This window comes from Sebastes umbrosus, chromosome 13 (genome assembly GCF_015220745.1).
Source record: "Sebastes umbrosus isolate fSebUmb1 chromosome 13, fSebUmb1.pri, whole genome shotgun sequence".
In the NCBI taxonomy this organism is placed as follows: Eukaryota; Metazoa; Chordata; class Actinopteri; order Perciformes; family Sebastidae; genus Sebastes; species Sebastes umbrosus.
The window spans coordinates 17,466,992-17,489,816 of NC_051281.1; the positions used below are offsets into that span (position 1 = coordinate 17,466,992).

The 22,825-nt window shown below is 38.5% G+C and overlaps 1 protein-coding gene across 3 annotated transcripts in view; it reads right to left on the bottom strand.

Moving 5' to 3' along the window:
* Positions 1-22,825, bottom strand: part of LOC119500308 (glypican-6-like) — a 112,892-nt gene that overhangs the window by 81,833 nt on the left and 8,234 nt on the right. For all 3 annotated transcript variants that reach the window (XR_005209596.1, XR_005209597.1, XM_037789983.1), the window contains exon 2: positions 2,238-2,396. Coding sequence is in view for 1 of the 3 variants with exons in the window: in XM_037789983.1 (XP_037645911.1) it covers positions 2,238-2,396 (159 nt within the window). In the remaining 2 variants the exon portion in view is untranslated. The remainder of the gene's footprint in view (positions 1-2,237; positions 2,397-22,825) is intronic.

A 22,825-nucleotide genomic window follows, 5' to 3' on the forward strand; every position in this document is an offset into this window, starting at 1 on the left:
TCCTATCAACACTAATGTTACAGTGCTTGTAGATGGGAACATGTTGGGCAAACAATACTCTTTTATTCCGATGATTCTGCTTTTTGTGTTGCTGCTCCTTGACTGAAGAATAGTCTCTCGCTAAAGTCTCAGCACACATCAAACGCCTCTTTAAACTTTAAACTCTCTTGTTTGCTTTGGCTTTTCTAGATTTAAGATTTTGTGGTTTCTACATTTCTCTTTTCTTTCTCCTGTAAAGCACTTTGTATCCACTACTTTGGAGAGTGCTATAATAAATAAAGTGTGCTTATACTGGCACTGACGAATTACCCATTATTTCAGTCAAGGTTGCCAAAGTTTGATGTTACATGGTTGCAGCTTTGCTATTTCTTCATGACTTTGACTGGAAATGTTTTAACTCAACATTCATTAACTACAGGAAGCAAAATCTGATCTGGGGTTTTAAATATAGGGGTTTGTTACGTATATGCCAAGGGTTAAGTACTAAAAATATTGGATAGTGTCTCATCACTCTTAATGTGCATTAAGAAAGCATTATAATCTAATATTTAAAAAAAAAACATTGGAGAATTTTCTTTAAGAAGAGTTAAAGGTGCTCTATACGATATCCAGAGCATTAATGTAGCAGCAAACAACTATTTGCTATGTAAAGATATAGAGGAGTAATGTCTACCTGAGCAGAGAATAAAGTCTCTCTCTCTGTGTTTGTTGTAATCTCTTCTCTTTGCTTTGTTTACTTCGCCGGGCCAGCCGTGCGTACCTTTTAGTGCATGTCCGTGCATGTGAGCATGCCCCACTGGCTACGATGGCGCTGTTGCAGAAGCGTAGCACCCACCCTCTGGTTCACACTGTTAGCTCTGTCTGCTCTGTTGTAGGGATCCCATAGTGAGGACATTTTCCCACTAGTTAATAAACTCATGACAACACAGGTGTTACTGCTTACTCCTTACACATTTCAAAATAAAATATGACTCTCAATATATGTAGAGCTCACACTTTGATCTTTAACGGTGGATGAGCTTTTGCTGCGGGGCCGCAGGTTTCCACCGGCTCCTCCGCAAGGCTTCATATCAGAAGTTTACAGAATGCCTCATTAAAGTTATGGTCCCCTTATAGCATTGGGTTTAAATCCAAAATACTGCCTAATCGGCGCTTTTGCTTTTCGCTTTGACACCAAATCCTCCATCATCGTTGACTTTCTCTTGTCCTGTGTGTGTGAAATTTGACTCCTGTAGACTCCGTACAGAGCAGACACTTTACTTTAAATTAACTAAATGGGTTTTCTAGGAAAAAAGCAAAAAGACGGCGGGGCAGGTGGGCAAGTATACGTAATCGGTGTATGCAAGAATACCATGTAAAACTGGTAACACAGACTACTGTGGCAAGCCTACAATGCTGTTGTTGTTCTCACTGTTAACACCAGTAGCTGCGAGCCGCCGGCTCAGCCGTCGCCATGTTGAGAGCCGTGCATAGGCAATAGAAATGCTCCCAATCTCAAATTTAGCCTTTAAGTTTTGTCCTGTCACTTGGAGAGAAAGAGAATTTGGATACAATAATCTTTATAATGTTTCTGAATGATAACTCATTAAAAGTTTTATGCTGAATTCCTAATAAACCGTTTGACAACGCTGACAGGTGGCTATGCTCGACAGTTTTCATCTCAACCATGGTTCACCATTGTCTACAGTGATAAGCTGCTGCTTCCCACACAGTATAATGTTGGGAGCTGGAGGGATTATTGTTTCTCATTAAACTATAACTAGAAGGAGCTAACTCCATAGAGAAGGATACCAACAGGGACAGGTGGAGAGGTACAGTGAGTCTTGGTTCAGTAATGAGTACGATCCCTCCCATGTGTGGTGGTCAAGACAGTCACCATGGGGCTACGACAAGATCACACAGCGCACAGGACCACCAAAACAGACGTAATAATGCAGAGTTTGGCTCTGTACTGCTGTTCAAGCTGTCAATCAGCTGTGCAAGAAGCCATGTTTGTCTAATCCAACAAGAGGGTTCTCCACTCCAAGGCTTATTAATGAGATTTTCACATCTCGTCTCCTCTTGAGGGCAGACAGCTACAGAACTACAAACAGTGAACCTTTTCAAATTAACACATGCAGTCTAAATCCTTTCATTTTCCTTTTTGCAGCATTTTACAGTGACTGACCATTAAAACTGTTGAAAAAAAAGACACAATATGGGAAAACGTATTAAGCAAAAGAAAAAAAGAGACTTACCATCAAATCTTTTATGTCTGGAGACATAGGTGCTTCTCAATTCATGACTCATTTCATCAACCAGATTCTCAAAGTCCTGTTTGCTCTGCTGGCCAAATTTGTCCTCCATTTCCTGGGTACAACATGTGTTTCCCTGAGGACAGACACGAAGATGTTCGCCTGAAAAATAGACAAAAAACACTGTTTTTGTACCCATACTAAAAGTGACACTGACTGTCTGTACACAGCAGCGTGTCTGGAGTGTATAAAATTAGAACATTCAACAGCGGGAAATCCTTTCTTTCCCACCACAGTTTCTGTCAATATACAATTTGTGATTTTCAATCTAAAAAAAAAAGTAGTTATTTAAAAATTCACAGGAAATTCAGTCACACTAAAATCCTGAGCTCTCATAAGCAAGTTGGGTGCTTAAAATTACTCAATGATTCAATAAAACCTTTACAGCAACAGCTCTCATTTTGGACACAATCATTTGAGCTGATAACAGTATTTAACTTTTTATGTTCTCCCATACAGCCCTCTACGCAACAGGAAAAGTGTGAAAGATTGCGGCACCAACATCCTACCATCAGGTCTTAATTAGCACCAGTGCACTCAAATTGATGGTTTGCTAAGCCTCATCCCCACTTAGTTACTGTTGCTATGTGTGACAAGCTTCCTGTTGAAACAAGGCATATGTGCAGACTACAAAGATGCCCGTGGTAGATTTAACATTCAAAAATCTTAGTAATTTCTGAAACAATGAGTCTTTGATTTTCAGACAGAGGTAGACAAAAGCAGGCATCTAATTTCTAGCTGATGACCGTTGACTTTGTCACCTGAAAGGACAAATGTCACTAGCAGATTTAATCAACTGTAGCCAGCTGCAGCTCATTCAGTCGACCAATCAGTAGCCACACAGAAGCGTGAATGTGCATACCTAATGACCAATCACTGATCACCTCCTTCTCCTTTGTTTTAGTTGTAAATAATGTAACTTAACTATTCAGGATAAGTTTTTTCTCCAAATACACAGTCAGTCATTCTAGTGTCTGGATCTTCTCCATTACTTCAGTTCCAGTTTATACAATAGCCTACATAAAATTACTTTCAAATTAGAGGTAGATTTCGATGAATATTGATGAGATGATAGCGACATTAAGAGTTAAAGTTTCAGTAGTCAGTATATTTTTGGCATCATTGGGCAAAAATTCCATAATAACCTTTCAGCATATTGTAATTCAAGTGTTCTGAGAGATAACTAGACTTCTGCACCTCCTCTTGGCTCTGTTTTCAGGCTTTAGGAAATCTAGCCCGTGACGGGAGACTTTGACCAATCACAGGTCATTTCAGAGAGAGAAAGCGTTCCTATTGGCTGTGCTCCGGTGCTTGGCGTTCCTTCACCAGATTTCACAATGGCGGCGGCGTAACAAACTTTCTCATTTTACAGCTAAACAATACACTACAAGATGATTCGGAAAACATTTGAGGCGAGAAATAGGTATTAACATAACATAATATTGATTCATATTTGATCAGCGCTGCCTAGTTTAACCATTTGGTCGGAGTTCGTGAGTGATTGACAGCCGGCTCTCAAAGACAGCAGACCTCAGATCAGCTCTGACTGCTTGTTTTCCTCCGGTCTGTGAAATCTTGCAGGTGCCGTTAGGAGCACCGGAGGACACCGGAGGACACAGAGGACACAGAGGCACGTGATTTTTTCAGGTTACCTGTTGCATGTACTACTGTCATGATATAGCGACCGTTTTATAAAAATTACTTTTTTTTTAATCATATTTGCTCCAATGTCGCCTACTTCAGCTTTAATTGGCAATTAATCATGGACAATCATGCAATAAAATGTGGTTAACTTCAGCTTTAAGGTTAGCATGACTTTTTTTTTTTAAATAATTGCACAATGACATCTCATAATCTAGCATCATCTAGGGACTTTTTGCTGGTTTTAGGTACTTTCCATGGATATGAGTTGGCAACACTGGTTTAAACCATTCACAGTTTTTGGTTTTGATATTGGTTTTGTTACCATAGACATATTCAGACTTCTTAAATAACCTGCAAAATCAAAAACATGGTAAGCACAGAATCTTGTGGCCTTTCTCTTGAGACACCACAAAAGAACATGTAATGAAATACAGTAGCAAACAAAAATTTGATTTATTGGCAACAATTTTGTGGTTACTGTGTAGATGATTTGGAACTTCAGTTTGTTAGTTGACCTTTTAAAATATGTGAACACTTAAACTTAAAACTATACAAAACAAATGAGGGGGTGAGAGTAGATGTGCATGCACCACATGCCAATGAATTGTAGGTACTCCTATTCCACATAACCCTTGGTTTCTCAGAACTGTAGCTCACATACCAACTGATATTTAAAGAGTCACCAACATGAAACCCCCTTTCAGGGACCATTTACCGCCACATGAAATGTGCATTTTCACTGTAATTTTCTCTGTACAGCAAATGGGTTGCTAATTTCAGAAACAGACGGAGCAAAAAAATAGCTTATGCCTTGTAGGACTTAACATGATTCATGTGTAGAAGAGGAATAATGGTAGTGTTCCACATTTGGTCTGACAATAAGAGGTTTCATTGGCAAGGGCCTATCAAAGTTAAAATCAGTGGGGAGAACAGATAATGCATTCCTTTAAAATACTCTCTCGTGTTACATAATTGATGACATTGGGAAAATACTGAAGTGAATCAAAAGTTAATGATCTACATCATTTCATTTTCCAAAGTAGCCATTTTAAAAGAGCCACAGATAAAGCAGACTCAGTCTGAAACAGCATGTATTTCTCCATTTCACAGTCTAAAACCTATGGACGTATATTGACGACAAAAGATCAGAGAGCACAAAACAAATTTGAGCGCTGCTTGATCTGCAAGTCAACCTTTGGGAATTGTCTGTGTGTTCCAATAACTGTGCTACCATACTATTTAGTATGCTGGAAAGAGGTTTAGTATGTTCCAATACATAGTATGTCAAATGCAGTACGCCAAAAATACCAGGACGACCTACTACATCCAGTCGCATTTCGCAGAATGCAAGCCAGCATGCTTTTCTGGCTATTCTTACCCACAATCCTCTGTGCAGCATATATAAGAGCAAGAAGGTCTAAGTTCAAGCACAATACTATGACGAAGTAGTATGTCCCAATTGTATACATCCTGCATGCAACAGCACATACTTACTACATACTACACAAGGGCAGCTGCAGTACGTACTAAAAGTAAAAAGAAAAAGTAGCCTGCGTAACTAATGGTGCCTTCAAATGAAACTCGAGAGCTCGTGTTTACAACGTGGGAAGTCGTGTACACAATATGCTTGGCGTTCAAGTGGTTAAGTCGTGAAGAACACCGCTGCCAAGCAACGGCAATATTAATGTTACTGTCGGCATCTAGAAGCCACAGAGTGGGTATAATGACAGAGGAAAAAGATGAGGCTGTTGGGAATATCAACATTTTCCTCAGATCTATTGTAAAATTACAAAGAAAAACAATATAAGACTGAAATTACAATACATTCACTTATTATGCACCGAAAAATGAGCTTCCATGGCCTCCGCCATTTCTGAAAACGTCAACGAACTCGGAGCTTTCAGAAACTTTTCACTTACAAGGTCGTGAATACCACAAGAGGGGGGCGTTCATATGGACTCTTCTCGTGAACACAGTAAACACAATCCCATTTGAAGGCACCAATACATTTTACCTAATTTGAACTGGAAGTGAATGCTCATTCTGTTCCTTCAACTTTCAAAATAAAAGCTGGGATACTGGCATTTTTTAACCACCAAGGGAAGAAAAAGAGCAATATTTAGTGTCCGTCCTATCTTAAAAATCAAAATGCGTTGAAACTAAATGGCTAAAATCCCATACCATCATTTATGAATGAGGCTGATTGTCATTTTTGAGCGGAAAGCTGCCCTCGGAAATCTAATGAGCCTGATATGAGGTGGCTACTTCGATCTGATCTTACTCCACATGGGATTCAAAAAAATAATTGTTTAAACAAAAAAATAATAATACAATTATTATAGGCTGTGGCTACAGTTGGAATGACAGCATATACAGATTAGGCGTAACACAAATCCAACATACCGGTATTAATAAACTAGGTGGTGGTAAGGGGATCAGTTGAATGGTCACAATTTGTCTCAACCTCAATCTACAGTGCAGATCCACACGCCCACAATAATTTAAATTGGAGGCTAAACAATAATGCATATAGGCATAAAATATGGTAATATGGTCATTTTAAATAGTTATATGACTTATATTGATGATATTGCACCAACTTTTCCAACTGTGTTCCCTTCATATACAATATAATCCTATTTCTCTTCCCCACAATGAAATGAGATTTCCCCACAAAAAGAAAATGCAGATCTAATGTACATTGTCTACAACCAGCGTGAGCTTCCAATCAGGCAAACGCGCTGTAAGCAGATGGCAGCTGTAAAACTCTCTCTGCATGCAGCAACAGATAGATTCACTTACTGAGCACCATACTGAGTGAGCAACAATATGACGAGCGCAAGATCGTTCTGCACATTAGGGTCTACAACACCCAGAATTTATATAATAGGCTATATGTCATAAGCAAACCGCACCAAGCACTGCCGTGTTTAAATCAGTCAGCAACCTTTCTGCAATAAATACCAAAGAGGAAGAGAAAGGTCCATCATATGGGTCACCGGCTTTTTGTGAGCCAAGCACGTCATTCAATTCCATTTCCTACACAGTAACACCAACATGTCTGCCTATAAATGCTGCTACTTAAAAGGCAGATATACAGAAAATTGCACTTTTGCACTTTTGATGACTTTAGAAAATGAACAAGCATGTGCTGCCGGGGTCTTGCAGATCAAGAAACACGTGTGCAAGCTCAAGATAACATAAGATAACGTTGTACTTATCACTCAGCACTCATCTTAGCAATTTCACCATTTCACCATTACATCCAATACACCATGGAGCAGACAATCCAAACAGGTCTTAGGTTAGGCTAAATATTTTAATACATCCTGTAGAAGTCAACACTGGTAAAAACATATATATTTCAAGCCTACAAGTATTTTGGTATGAAAAAGTCAGAACATACATCTTTTAACTTTTTGTTTAGCAGGACATTCTCTCAATATAACAAAGTACAACATGATTTATGTTTGTCCTTTGTAAAGCTTAATATCAGTTGACAAAACATAATAGAAAAACTGTGTGCAATGCTGATCATTTTGTTTAAATGATGTTCGGTAAGTACAGCGATGTTTGTATGAATGTGTGGGGGGTGTCTGTGTATGTGTTGCACACTGGGGGCAGTGAGAGACGCAGGAGGAATGTTTTAGTTGCTGGCTAGAGCAACACAGGCTTGTGAAAAATAAAAACAGTGCAGTTAATTTCTCTTTTCTCTCCAAACACTGAACATAAATCATACTTCTCAACAGACAGATTAACTGTATAAGAACGGGAAAGTAGTGAGGGAACAACTTTTTGTGTGTTTGTTACACAAGGCATAGAACTATACTGCATTTCACATTTAATTGCTCCAATTACAACATTTACAATAGAAATCTGGGATAAAATAATTAAAAAATATAAACTCGAAAGGGAAAGGGATGCAAATATTTGTACATATTTCATATATTCTTCATTTTAATTTTAGTAATTACTTTATATTTATTTTTTTTAAATATATTTTGTTTATATCGTAGCATTATGTACTCCTTTATTTCTATTTTCTTACATTTCTTTATGTTTATAACCCCCCAATTTTCCCCCGGCGATCAGTGAAGTATTTCTGATTCTGATAAAACGGAGGGTGGTAAAGAGAAAACACTGATCTTATATACTTTCTATATGGTATGAAATTTGACTTTTTCATAATTTTCACCATGTTTTTCCATCAAAACATCTTTTTATTTGCATGGAACTCTAATGCGTTGTTAAAAGTGTCTCATATTCATGGGAGTTTGTTAATGTTCATATTTAATTTCACAATAGGCAGTGGGTGTTGTTAAGCATGCGAATAGGGAATGTTACATATTTAATTTCCCCATAAAAGTGCATTTTTATGGTTGTGATTAACAAGAACATGTTTGTGAAAGTATCTGAAAATTACAGTAGATACTGTCAAAATAAGGAGACATTTATACACAGTATAATCTAGGATATGCATCTCCACAAAAAGGCTTTGATCTGAGAGGAAAGATAGACTTCAGTGCAAATATGTCACTGGAGCATTCAGGTGGACCTCCCATTGCAGATGTTTGGTTGAATAAAGCCCATAACTGCATGAAGCTCACAACTCCAGCCTCATAGCCCCGCTCTCTTTACACACTTCCTCCACCCACAACAAGCCTGTACTGACTGACTGACTGAAAAGCAGCTGAAATTTCAATTCACTACATATTTAAAAATAAAGTTATGGATGGATTTAGGAACTTCATTAATATCACACACAGTCTACCGGCAAGTCCCTCGGGCTACATATTTTGAGTGCAGCCTTTTCATCAGACATGTCAAGAGGGGGAAAAAAATCCATCTCGACACAACAAACCTACTGTGTGCTCCGGCAGTCTCAACAGAGCAGTAACATCACTTAAAAATAAGACTGTCGTACATCAACATATGGGAAGCCGGAGCTTTCAAGGGACTTCACCACTCAGCAAAGTGCCACAACCTTCCCAGCCAAGGTTAAAACAGCACTGTAGCTTCCCAGATAATCTATCTAGTGGAGCACAGACCACACATTAGCAACAGACAGGAACGAGTGGGAGCCAGACAGTTCTTTTACAGCAAAGAAAAAACGCTGCATCTTTAAGTTTGTTGTGGTGTCATATACTATTTATTTATTCATTTATTTGACAGGGACAACATTAAGGCAATGTTACACTTTATTAAAGTGCAACCGATGCAATGTAAATAGGACTTCTGGCCGTAGCTAATTTGCAGACCTTGTCCCTGGTTAGCCTTTTAAGAAAAGTGGAAAAATACATAATAACATCGTACATTACAATCAATTTACATATGTATGTTCCCAATCAGGGATCACAGGTTTGGTTTAGTTGCAGCCAGTGTTTCACCTTTTCATTATACGTTTTCAGGTCAGGTTGTATTTTTATTTCCGTTGGTAGAGCATTCCAAAGATTTATTCCTTTCACTGAAAAAGATGACTGACCGAAGGTTGTTTTGCGCTGTGCCACTCTGCACTTACCATTTGTTGATCCCCTTGTGGCTATTCCATTTGTATTCATTTTTGTGACATATGGACAAAGTACAGCTGGGGCGAGACTGTCCACACATTTAAAAAAATCAATTTGACAAAAGAAAACTTGATAAAACGATTAAAACTGAGCAACTTGTACTTTTTCAGAATTATACAGTGGTGCCATTTCATTTGCTTTTGATCCATTATATTCAGTGCTTGTTTATATAGCGATCCAACAGATGTGACAGTTGACTGTGAAGCCTGGCTCCCATACATTAACACAATTAAGACAAGTGTGAAAATATCATGGCATGCATAAACAGCTGAGCTGCCTTAAGGGGTATGCTTTGTCTATCATTCTAAAACAGTTCCGATTTTGTGAATCCAAAATAACAACTAGAAATTTAATTTAATATAAAGATTTTTACAGCAATATACATTTTTTGCCATAGACCTCCATTGTAGTAGAAAAACTATTACAAACACTTTAGTTAGCCAGATTGTTGCACTGGTGTAATTTCCCTTCTTTATGATGAACACTGCAGATTATTTTATCCCAAAGCTCAACTCATGGGGTTTGAAATGAACCAATGAACTATCTTTAGAGTCTCCAAAAAGTATATTATATCAAAATATTCAGCTCCACCTGCTGCAACTTTCTGCATCCATGACCATGTACCGTTCGGGAGAAGTTTATCCCTTTGAGATGCATAAACTCACATGTGCGCAACCAACTGGAACACCCCAGCAAACATCCTTGTACCTGCAAGTACCACACTATAACTCGTTTTAAGAGCCCAACTGAAATTAAAGCATCATATCATTTCACCCTACTCACATTAATTCGTCGGAATACCGTCAGTTCTCCGACAGACAATCAAATCTTTGCATATAGTAACGTTGGTAACGTCAGCGTTCTGCCAGAAGGCACTGATTAAACTAGAGAGCAGCCTGCTCCACAACACCAGCGCCGCCGCTACAACCCACATTCCTAAAGTCTCCTTCTTATCTAATTTACGAACATGTTACATGGCTACGTCTTGCCCTGCACCTTAGCTTGTTGAACTTAAATGCCACTAACACAACACACTCTCTGCCCATGACTTGACAGTTAACGCTACAGCGCAAGTTTGTGCACTTTGATAGGACCATAGACTGCTCCCCGTGCGTGAGTTTCGCAATTTCGGTGTTACCAAAGAGTTTGGTGTTACCCTTTAGACACCCAAAAGTGAAGTCAAAACATCTCGATCGCCCCCTGGTGGCTGGCTAACAAAATAAAAAGTCAAAGTGCAACATCAAATCAATTTTCCCCAAACATGGTTTCTGTCATTTTAGGTAGTTCTTATCACGCTGGTGTATGATCAAGTGTTCATTTTTCTGATAAGTTTGGTTTTAATTAGTCATTTGATGCTATAAAAAGGGGCTGAGAAATCATGATTGACAGCTGCTTTCCATAACCATAAATGTAGATATAGAGTATGGGCTGTCAAATGATTAAAAAATTGCACATTTTTTATCTGTTCAAAATGTACCTTAAAGGGAGATTTGTCAGGTATTTAATACTCTTATCAACATGGAGTGGACAAATATACTGCTTTATGCAAATGTATATTCCATCCATCCTCTGCAACCGCTTATCCCGTTAGGGGTCGTGGACGGGCTGGAGCCGATCCCAGCTATGCAAATGTATATTTATTATTGTAAATCAATTAACAACACAAAACAATGACAAATATTGTCCAGAAACCCTCACAGGTACTGTATCTAGCATAACAAATATGTTCAAATCATAACATGGCAAACTGCAGCCCAACAGGCAACAACAGCTGTCAGTGTGTCAGTGTGCTGACTTGACTATGACTTGACCAAAACTGCATGTGATTATCATAAAGTGCGCATGTCTGTAAAGGGGAGACTCGTGGGTACCCATAGAACCCATTTTCATTCACCTTGAGGTCAGAGGTCAAGGGACCCCTTTGAAAATGGCCATGTAAGTTTTTCCTTACCAAAATTTAGTGTAAGTTTGGAGCAATATTTATCCTCCTTAGTGACAAGCTAATATGGCATGGTATGCAATGGCGCTTGCAAACTCATAGTTAACAACAAGTATATCTCCAGCTTTAGGAATGGGACTATGCCAATGTTATTCACAGTTATGCCTACTGTAGTCAGTTGACAGTGAGGATGGTATTTTTGTTGATTGCTCATTTTCTACTAATTTCTTTAATCCTTCTATCCTCTTCTTTGTCTGAAAGTGAACAACACTGATATTCCTCCTACAGTCAATGCTCCTTCAGCTGCTTCTTCACTCACAGCTTTTCCAACAATACAGTTCATCGCCCAGCTTCTCCAGCAGTTGATCTTCCAGTGGTCACACTTCATTTCCTTCAGAAAAGGCATGCTATAGTTTGACACATTGCTCTGGTGCAACATTTCTGGAGTGACTGGATTAGGGTTATAATTTGCTTCTCACTGCATTCATATTAGTATCACCCCCAAAGAAACTAAATATATAATGGAACAGAAACAAACCAGTCCTGCGGCAAAATCCACTTCTCTGTCATTGATTTGTGTTCCCAGTATGTCGTCTCAGTACAGCAGTAACTTAAAGTCACACTTGTGAACACTATAGCTCTGGTCTGCTTCTGGAGACAATGTACACATACTGTGTGCTGCTGGTTTAGGCTCTGGGAAAAAGGATTAGAAAAAATCCTGCTGTGCCGTGAATAGCTGGAGATGAGAGCTGGCGATGCCCTCAAGTCCGCCGCCAGACATTATTGGCTGTACACAGTTCCATTGTTAGCAGCATTTCTATGGAACTCAGCAAGTTTCTCCAAATAAACCTTAAATTGGCACTGATACACTTCAGTATTTTCTACCATTTAAGTATACTGTACAACTTCAACACAAACACATGATCTACTGTTAATAGCTTTAGGCAGAGATGACACATTAAACAGCTTGTTGGCATTGCTAACACACTTTAATAGGGTACTCTATCAAAAAGTTATCACAACTACAAGCCAAGTATACCTTTCTGTAGGCCTGTAAGGCAAGAATACTTAATTATACTTTTCTTTAGTATATCTCGATCAAAAGATTTCATACAAGTAGGCCCATAAGCCACGTATGCTTAGACTTTACTGTATACTTGTTAGTATGAGCCAAGTATACTTAGACTTTTCTGTATACTTGTCAGTATAAACCAAGTAGACTGTTCTGTACTTGTCAGTATAAACCAAGTATACTTAGACTTTTCTGTACTTGTCAGTATAAACCAAGTATACTTAGACTTTTCTGTACTTGTCAGTATAAACCAAGTAAACTTAGACTTTTCTGTATTTGTCAGTATAGACCGAGTACACTGAGACTTTCCTGTACTTGTCAGTATAAACCAAGTAAACTTAGACTTTTCTGTATTTGTCAGTATAAACCAAGTATACTGAGACTTTCCTGTACTTGTCAGTATAAACCAAGTAAACTGAGACTTTCCTGTACTCGTCAGTATAGACCAAGTATACTGAGAATTTCCTGTACTTGTCAGTATAAACCAAGTAAACTCAGACTTTTCTGTATACTTGTCAGTATGAGCCAAATATACTTATGGATAATTTAATTAAGTATATCTCTGTACATACAAAGTAAAGTGAAAGTATACTCTCTTATTTAAAGTTTAAAAGAAGCACACTTGAATAAACTTCTTTTTGGTAAGGGTAAATTGTCAGTCTCTCACTCACACAGTGAAATGCAGGGCCAGTTATTTTTTTGTAACGTCACAGAACTGTGTATACCTGTATGGATTTTGAAATGTTTTTTATGGTGAAGTTTACTATAGCTGTAAGATTTTATCAGCTTTTCTATCACCCCAGGTCCCAGGTTTCAAACAGAAACAATAGAACGTGTGAGGCTGACCCAAGAGAGTTGCAAAGGGTTTGTGGAAACTGTTGTGAAAACAAAAGAGTTCTTCAAGTAAATGTCTGAGCACAGCTTTGGGATAGCTTATTTTTTTATTCATTGGATCTGCACCGAGCCAAATCTTATGCAGATGGCTTTTTGTTTGTTTTTTGCTGGTATGGTAACAAGTGTGATTTCCACCTGAAGCCGCCTGTGATCCTGAGCAAGCCTAAGAGGGAATTATTTCCCACTAATAGCCTTGTATCAAAGCTGCCCTCGAGCTGTGAGGGTGAAAACAAAGAGACTTGTCCCGGCCTAACCTCACTGTACTAACCCGTTCTCCGTCCTTTATTTGTCCGGGACCAACAGCAAGATGCATAACTTCACTTTGCACGGCACCAGATGTTTAACATGCATACAGAGCAGCAGATCCTGCTCACATTTACATATTAATAACAAAAAACAAGAAGCGGATTCAATACATACTAATGTTATGTCACTAGTGTATGCACTGAAACTGTGAAAAATGTAAAGCTGAGTTTTAATGAGAGAGGTTTATGCATGCACTCAGTGATTTATTAACACCTTTACAAGCTGTCATCAAAAGTCGCAATTATTTTATGTCACTCTCATATCTGTAATAAAGTGTCAGTCAAATCAACGAGCTTATTATCACTGCTGATGAAGCTCTACAGCAATATTTAGACTGTATCTTTCTCCTGCTGAGATGTGTTCACATTTTACCTGCCATTTAATAGAAGTATTTTTTATGTACTGCAAATACAATACGAATAGGATTTCCTTTGTTGTAAGCATTGGTAACCTTTCCCCCATCCTTCACCAGGGTTAAATCACCATGTGAAGCTTGTCGGTGGGAATTTGTTTGTGTAACAGTCCTACATAATTGAAATTGTTTTTTCTGTCCCTGTTTTATACTCTCTGTTGTTTGTATGTCATATGTTGATTTACTTATTAATTTGTGAGAGCCAGTCTTTCATGCATCAGTTTCCATTAGCTGTTCAGAAAATTCAATGAACATCTCCACGTGTGCCTTTCAAAACCCTTTTATTTCTGTAATTGCTTCGGTCACACCTGTAATTTCTTTGTCACTGAGAAATAGTTCAGGTGTTTTGAAGTGGGCTTAAATGAAGTACTTATTCATAGTCGTTGTATTACCTACAATAGATGACGGTCGGTGCACCCCCAGCTTGGTGAAGCAGACTGGAGTTACCACACAGAAGCAAAGCAATGTACTGCTGTGGACGGGGCTGGCAGCCAAACCCACCTAATAAAATCAATATCAATTTAATTGTACGCTATATTTAGAATATTTTTCTCGGTTTAGCTTGCCATGAGACGGCTATACAGTATGTTTCCGACTGGGAACTGAAGCAATTATCTATGTTCTCGCCAAAGCAACTAGACTCCATTGAAAAAAACTGTAATTTTACCTCGCAGAATATGACAGTTGCTGGTCTAATGCTTCCTCGATCAGTTAGTTTGTGCTATTGTGTGACTTTGGTCAGGTCAAAATCACACAATAACAAAGACCAGACCAGAAACCGCTGTGTTCTGCGAGGTAAAATCACAGTTTTTTTCAATGGAGTCTGGTGGCTTTTGGCGAGAACGTAGATGGATACAACGGCTTTATTTCCCCATCGGAACTCCCCCATTCCGTATCCACAATAAGTTGTGTAGGAAATTACCTTTTAAAAACTATGCATATTAACACATCATTATTTATAATTAAAATCTGTCACATTTAGCTGTCATCTTTCATATCTCACAGCCTTGCACCTATAAGCCCAGCCCTTAAAGAGTTAGTGTTAAAAAAAACAGTTACAAAACTCAACTTTGTATGCAAGTATTTCTACTTTTTTGATACATCAATGCTATTGGCTTCCTATGACTGTGAAGCACACAGGTAAAGCAACTGAAATGTGACAAATTTAAGAGGGAGGACGACTATAGGGAGGATGTCATCAACAATAATAACACTTTCATGTCCCTTTAAGCAATATTATAACATGTCTTTAGAAATACGTTGTCTGTGATATGCTCTGTCAAGCACAATCTGGGTTTTTTTCAGTCTATATGAGGACATTATGACAAGTACATCTTTTTCAAACATATGAGTCTGCCTAGAGAATTAAATGTCCAAGTTCCTGCACATATCAGAAGGTAGGCCAACTCTCAGAAGTATTCATCAGTGTACCTGGCCAAAGAGACCCACAGCATATGTGCACTGCCATCTGCTGTGTCCCATGGTTCCCCCCAACAAACTTTTTATGGGTTCACACTTGACGCCACACTCAGACCTAATGAGATCAACATTCCTCGTTACATCACTTTATCACCAAAGATATAGTCCTGCACTTACTTCTTAGATTAAGAGTCTGAGTGTTTAAGTCAGAATTCCTTTGAATTTTTGGTCAAATTGTAGTCAACATAAACTTTTTTAATTTTAGTCATCAATAAATTAGTCAAAAAATGTGTTAATATTATATATTGTCTCCTTACACAACAACCAGTGGGCTACCTCCTGGTCTGAGAAGTGAAGCCAATGTGGAAGTGCCTTAAACTTGCATTCTTTCTAATAGCCAGCAGGGGGCGACTCCTCTGGATGCAAAAATAAGTCTGATTGCATAGAAGTCTATGAGAAAATGAGCCTACTTCTCACTTGATTTATTACCTCAGTAAACATTGTAAACATGAGTTTATGGTCTCAATCGCTAGTTTCAAGTCTTCTTCAATACAGCATGATGTTCATTTTGTAAATTATGGTCCCATTTAGAGTCAAATAGACCATAAAGCAGGGATGCTTTAGGGCTTGAGGGCGTGGCTACCTTGTGATTGACGGGTCGCTACCACGGCGTTGTCTGGTCTGTTAGTTGTCCGTGTTTTTGTCTTACAACTTTAACCCTTTCACAGTGTGTTTTCAGTTCATGAAAGATAATTGTAACATTCTGGTCGCCTAAAAAATGTCTTATTCAGCATTCAGTTGTACTTAGCTCCAGCCTCTCGTGTCAGTTCTGGTTGCCAAAAACCAAGATGGCCATGGCCAAAATGCCGGACTCAAGGCTTCAAAACGGCAGTCCACAAACCAATGGTTGATTACTTCCACTTCTTACATACGGTCTATGACAACATGTTCACTCTCACTTTCCAAAATATTCCAAGTAAAGTGAGTCCAATCTTTCTGCCCATTTTTATACCAAACCTTTTGTTGAGATCATGCATTTTATCTGCTATCCTCTCAAGCAAAATATTCAGATTTACTGCATTGGAGAAAAAAGGTAAACCTACATGAAAACAAGTGGAATAAAGTCATATCATTTCAATTTTATTCAATTTGGCTTTGCTCGCTGTGGTCGGAAATGACTGTTCATGTTTGCTTAGGTTAGTCTAACCAAGAAAAAGGCTGTCCAAGGCTAATCCAATTCCCCGCTGTCGCCAGATGGGCAACAGAATCGTCCATCGACCAGTCAGAGCTGCACACACAATATTGCATTTCAACTCCAAAAATACAGTGCTGCTCATTTCTGCTATCATATAGACGGCTTCTATACAACTTCTTTAGAGCTTCTATCTGATGGGCTGGAGCGATTGCATGTTTTTCCTGATAAACATCTTGTTGCAAAGTCTGAGCTAAAGAGATTTAGGCTCTGTGACACTAGGGTTATTTTAGCCACATGATTGAATCCACTGCACAGACAAAAGCAGCATGCACTTGTAAACACTATTGCAGAGAGGAGGCAAATTATGGACGACGGCTAACTGTGATGTCTCAAGATGTATGCGTGGACAGGCGAACTACGACTGAATGAACAAATGCATATCGAAATGAATTAATTAATCAGTCTAACCGCAAGGAAGGAAGTGGGTGGATATAGCTGTATGAATAAATTAATATGAAAGTTATTTTCTGGCTTCATGAGCATCACATCGAGAAATGATGCCCTGTAAGGATCTCATTATAACTGGCCGAAAACAGACATAGATCGCTCACCCCCTTGTTAAAAATAAATCAAGAGGTTAGCTAGAGGTTGCTGTAAATCACTGTCTATCCAACACTCATCATATTCACTCAATGTCATGTGCTTTTAGACATCCAAGGCACTCAATGTACATAGTTTCTGTTTCACCTCTCACTCTATAGCACACTGAAACATGTCCTCTAACTGATGGATAATCAGACTTTGGCAAGAAAACAATGAGATCATATCCTGAGCAAGACAGTAGGCTACACGAGGATGGAATTCAATGCATATGAACATCGGCATGGATCCATAAATCTGTGTATTCCACACAGTCTTCCTTTTACACTTTTAATAATGTCTCTAGAGGGTTTTGTGTACAGAATAGCCAAGTTTCTCGCTCAAGTTAGGACTTGCATCAATCAAAATTGAATGACATTATTCCTATCACATTTTGGGTCATGTCAGAAGTCATAATGAAAGGCATGCTTGCGTTTTAAATAACTGGGGGATGCTGATACAGAGGAGTATGGTGTCCTTGGGTGAATGAGGACAGGTTCAAGAGGAAATGAATTCTCACTGACATAAAACAGTCTACAATAAAAGCAGCACAGTACAATGGTATGATGGTATTCTTCATCCTCAGGAGAGTCAGCGTGAAGGGAAAAAGGACAGGAATAAAGATGTTGGAACAGTTTCATACTCCCAGCAAATGTGTCAGTGTCTTCTTTTTTGAATAAGTCAAGATATTCCACTGCAACATGCAATGTGCAAGGCTGTGTGCGTGATAAAACAGCCAAGTGTTGACTCAACGGGTCGGGTATTTCATATTGAAATGTTTTTAAATGTGTACGATAAAGAAATCTCTTTGAGAAGAGAAATATGAATGCACAGTTGGCCTCAGTGCAGAAGAAACATTTTTAGGAGACTTTGAAGAAGTTGTTGTGGAGAAATAGGTTTTGTAGACAATATATATATATATATATATATATATATTTTAAGCATTCCCAAAACTGGGGTCACTGTGACATTTCAACATAAAACTGTCTCTGAATACTTACTCCTTTGTGTTCAAAGATGAAAAGTCTGAGTATTGTAGCACAGAAGAGATGACCATACAAGTTAAAGGTGACTGAACGCTTTCTTTGTCATATATGATAGTAAATTATTTTCAGTTTTGGCAGCCGATCAGACTGTTGTCAGGCTATTAAATGGGTGTTTTCAGTCACTATAAGCACCGTAGATGTGGGTCAATAGGGGCCTACTACACCCAATAGCAGGTTTTATCAACTATTAAAGTATTAAGGTAAAAAAGGTATAAAAGAACACAACAGAAACCTCTAGAGGCCGTAGTACAGGACTACTGCACAGGAGCAGAAGTGGAAGTCAGGCGCTGTAGTTTAGATAGCGTGAAACTCTTCTCTATACTGGGTGGAGGTCGGGGGTGATGGATAGGACACATAACACAGGGTTTTCACCCAGGAGACTGGAGTTTGCATCCCATGTGAAACCAACTATCTGTAGTTTTTTTTCCGTACACAAGCTTTAAGTATCACTTTCACTTTTTAAACTTAGTTATTTTGAGTCAAAACACTTTTTTCCCTAAACTTAAAGTGTTTTGTTGCCAAAACCTAAAGAAACCTTTTTGTGTGTTTAAAACATAAAGTTTCATTCAATTTTGTTATAACATGTTGCTTTTAAGTTTCGCTTTCACTTTTACAACATAGTAGGCATATAGTAAGCCCATAATGACCCACATCTATGGTGCTTATAGCGACCGATAACGCCTATTTAGTGGTCTGATAACAGACAAACAGTCGAATCGGGTGGTTTTGGACTGTTGCTCAAATGTCACCTTGGTCTTTGGGAAATTGTGACGATCTTCTGACATTTTACAGACCAAACGATTCATTGAGAAAGTAATCAGCAGGTGAATTGATAATAAAAAATGATCAGCTTCAGCCCTGCATTACATCGTACAGTGAGGCAATCCCCTACATGTAAAACATATAAATCTTTGCCAAGAAGATAAATATACAACCAAAAAGTACAATATGTTTGACCCCGAGGGTAATAGCTATGGAATATTCATGTGCCATATACCCTTCTACAAGGTGCAAAAATATCATTACAGCTAAGATTAATGTATGGACTTCCCTAACACCATGTGCAGCACATTTAGGAATGACAAGCACCGCATAATCAGCATGTGTAGCACTATGTCTGGCTTTGATATTTATTGAGGAGCGTGTAATAAAAAGCCTAGTGGAGGCACGAGAAGGCCGGTGTGGATATTCGATCCACATGGGCAGCACGCCTAGAAGCCCCCGAGAATGAGACGTGAGCGGGCAAGCCACTCTCTTCTGCGTCAACTTGCTAAGTGGAGCATGGCAAAGGACTGCACTACAGGTAGCAGCTGGTGGCTGTTTGGACACCTGCACTGATCATTACCTTTCACTCAGCATTTACAGCTTAGTTTACAGACTCTGGCCATCATTAGCCCTGCTAGGTGGTAACAGGGCAAGTGTCCTCTAGTCAGCAGACTGCTTAAGTGAGAGGGAGAGGGGACAACTGCACGACACACAGCTCCCCACGGCAGCTTGCTGAAACACACCATGCCGAAGCGTCCTCAGGAGCAGCAGTGTAAAGGCAAGCATCCTCTCCAGTTGCACATCATGTCTAGTCAGACGTTGTCAACAAGACAGGAGTGGCAGACTCGTGGCTAAAGATAGATCCAACGGCGTCGACGAGGCATTCGAGGGGGCTTTGTTTCATGATGGCTAGGTTTTGACAGGCAGATGAGGTGTCGGGGAAAAGTACCAGCTATACGTCACAGCCAAAAGCCTGAATTTGATCCGCGTGTCAATGAAGAGGTGCACATTGATCCTGAGGATTGTTTTTGGAAAAGTCAGTTTGAAAATAGACAGAGGAATTTTGTCAGGAGAATGTGTAAAAAATTCTAATAAATAAATAAATAAACAGAATCAGACGAGGTAGTCAGATATCAAGTAAGAGACATGTGCCAAATATGTCTGAATAATAACGCCAGTCATGTGGTAATCTTACACAAACAACATAACTCCGGTGGCATTTTATGATTTGCAGGTGAGAAAAAAACATGACAGTCAATCTCACAATTTATCCAAGGTAACACCTCTCAAGTCTCAACTACCTTCCACTTCAATCTGAGGAGATGAATAAATTCAATTTGAGCTTATATGAATAGAATTAGTTGCATGCCTCTATTTTGCAGATACTGACCAAAATAGCTGAATCCGGTATCAGTGACAATGGGGATAATCTATTCAATTAAATTCTATGTTTATATACCATATACGTTTTAATTTTAATTCCTGTTTAAGTTTTGACCAATTTGTTGCTGCATTAAGAGTTTTACACTTGAATTCTAATTCCTGTCAATTTTGAAGATGTTTTTTTACCAACTTGCTGGTGTATGATTTATTATTTTAATAATAAATCATCCAGTAAATTTACATCTATGTATTTATTTGTTATATTTTGTATTACAAAGTTAGGAAACCAATGTTTAAATCAATCCTGATGTTGCTTTACACATAAAAGAATGATCCCAGTCACTTCCACACAGTGAGGCATACAGCTTATTAATTAAACACTGGTATCGGATCGGCTTTGGGTATCGGCCGACACCCAAAGCCCAGGTATCGCTATCGGTATCGGGACTGAAAAAGTCAGATCGGTGCATCCCTAGTAGTTTGTGTAGTCTATACTGGTCAAAAGTTTTTAAAAACGGAAACAAAAAAAATAGCATCAGTGAATAGAGGAAATGTGTTTATGCCAGCTTGTTAAATGAGGAATGAAAAAGCGCTTTCTTAGTGGCTCCAGGTTAGAATTTAATTGGACAGTTGTTGACAGGAACTATTAGATCAAAAATAACATCTATTCAATCGCTTGTTGACAACAGAAGAACTCATTCTTTCACATTTCAAATCATTCTTAAACCATGAAACAGCTATTGCCATGCCGTCTCAGGAGAATCACTTCAATCAGTTTTCCTTGTTTTTCACAGTAGATATACCTCAAATGAGTTTGACAAACATTAATTCTTTACGGCTGTGTTCGCACCATTAATTTCCTTCAGTAACCTATATGATAACAGCTGCTTATCAACGGTATAAACAAGGCACGTCAGGCTTACGGTATTTGGTCAGGCTTCAATTACTCAGTGTCTTTTTCATGTGCTTTGGTTTCCGTTCTTAATGTATTCAGAAATTACACAGAAGCAAGCTTTGTTGCTATATTGAAACAAATGAATGTCAACTTAAATCTTCTAATTCCCTTCTTCACATAATATGCACTGTAAATTAACAAAACAAACAGCACTGTTAATAACTGACAGTTAAAATCCCTTTTGGGTATAACGTTGGACATAAACCCTGCTGAAGGCATAAACAGAATAAACAGAACGCTTGGGTCACAGACAGGATTAGGGTTCAGAAATATTATCCAGAAACTACTTTTAGTTAGTGTGAAAAAAAAAATAGTTACCTTGAAGACATGAGTTTGCCTCCTTTTCTAAAGAAACCCAGACACATCTAAAATTCACAGACATTCTTCCTTTTGGGAGCTGGAACAGAGCGTTGATGCATAGACTGTAGGTTCCAGACTGACAGAATAAAATAACATGGGCTTTGCACTGTTGGTCAGAGAGAACAAGCTATTTGCATGGCTTTATGAAGGTGATCATGCAAGTGGTCCACTTTCTATATTTCCTGGGGCTGTCAAAGTTAACACGATAACGCGTTTTTTAACGCAAATTTGTTTTAAAGCCACTAATTTCTTTAACACATTAATGCATCTTGCAATTTTTAGGTTGCAGCAGGCTCAGTTTTAAAGCAATCATATCATATAAAACTAGAAAATGCTAAATTTTGGCAGGGAAAAACTGGCATGGCCATTTTCAAAGGGGTCCTTTGACCTCTGACCTCAAGATATGTGAATAAAAACGGGTTCTATGGGTACCCACGAGTCTCCCCTTTACAGACATGCCCACTTTATGATAATCACGTGCAGTTTGGAGCAAGTCATAGTCAAGTCAGCACACTGACACACTGACAGCTGTTGTTGCCTGTTGGACTTGAGTTTGCCATGTTATGATTTGAGCATATTTTTTTATGTTAATGCAGTACCTGTGAGGGTTTCTGGAGAATATTTGTCATTGTTTGGTGTTGTTAATTGATTTCCAATAATAAATATATACATACATTTGCATAAAGCAGCATATTTGCCCACTCTCATGTTGATAAGAGTATTAAATACTTGACTAATCTCCCTTTAAGGTATTTTTGATCAGATAAAAAATATGGGATTCATTTACGATTAACTATTTTAATTGATTGACAGCTCTAATATTTTCATTTGAAGAAATCAAATGGTCCGTATATAACTGACAGACATACTGTGAATATCTGATGATGATGGATTAAAGAGGACCTATTATGCTTTTGTGCTTTTTCCCTTTCCTT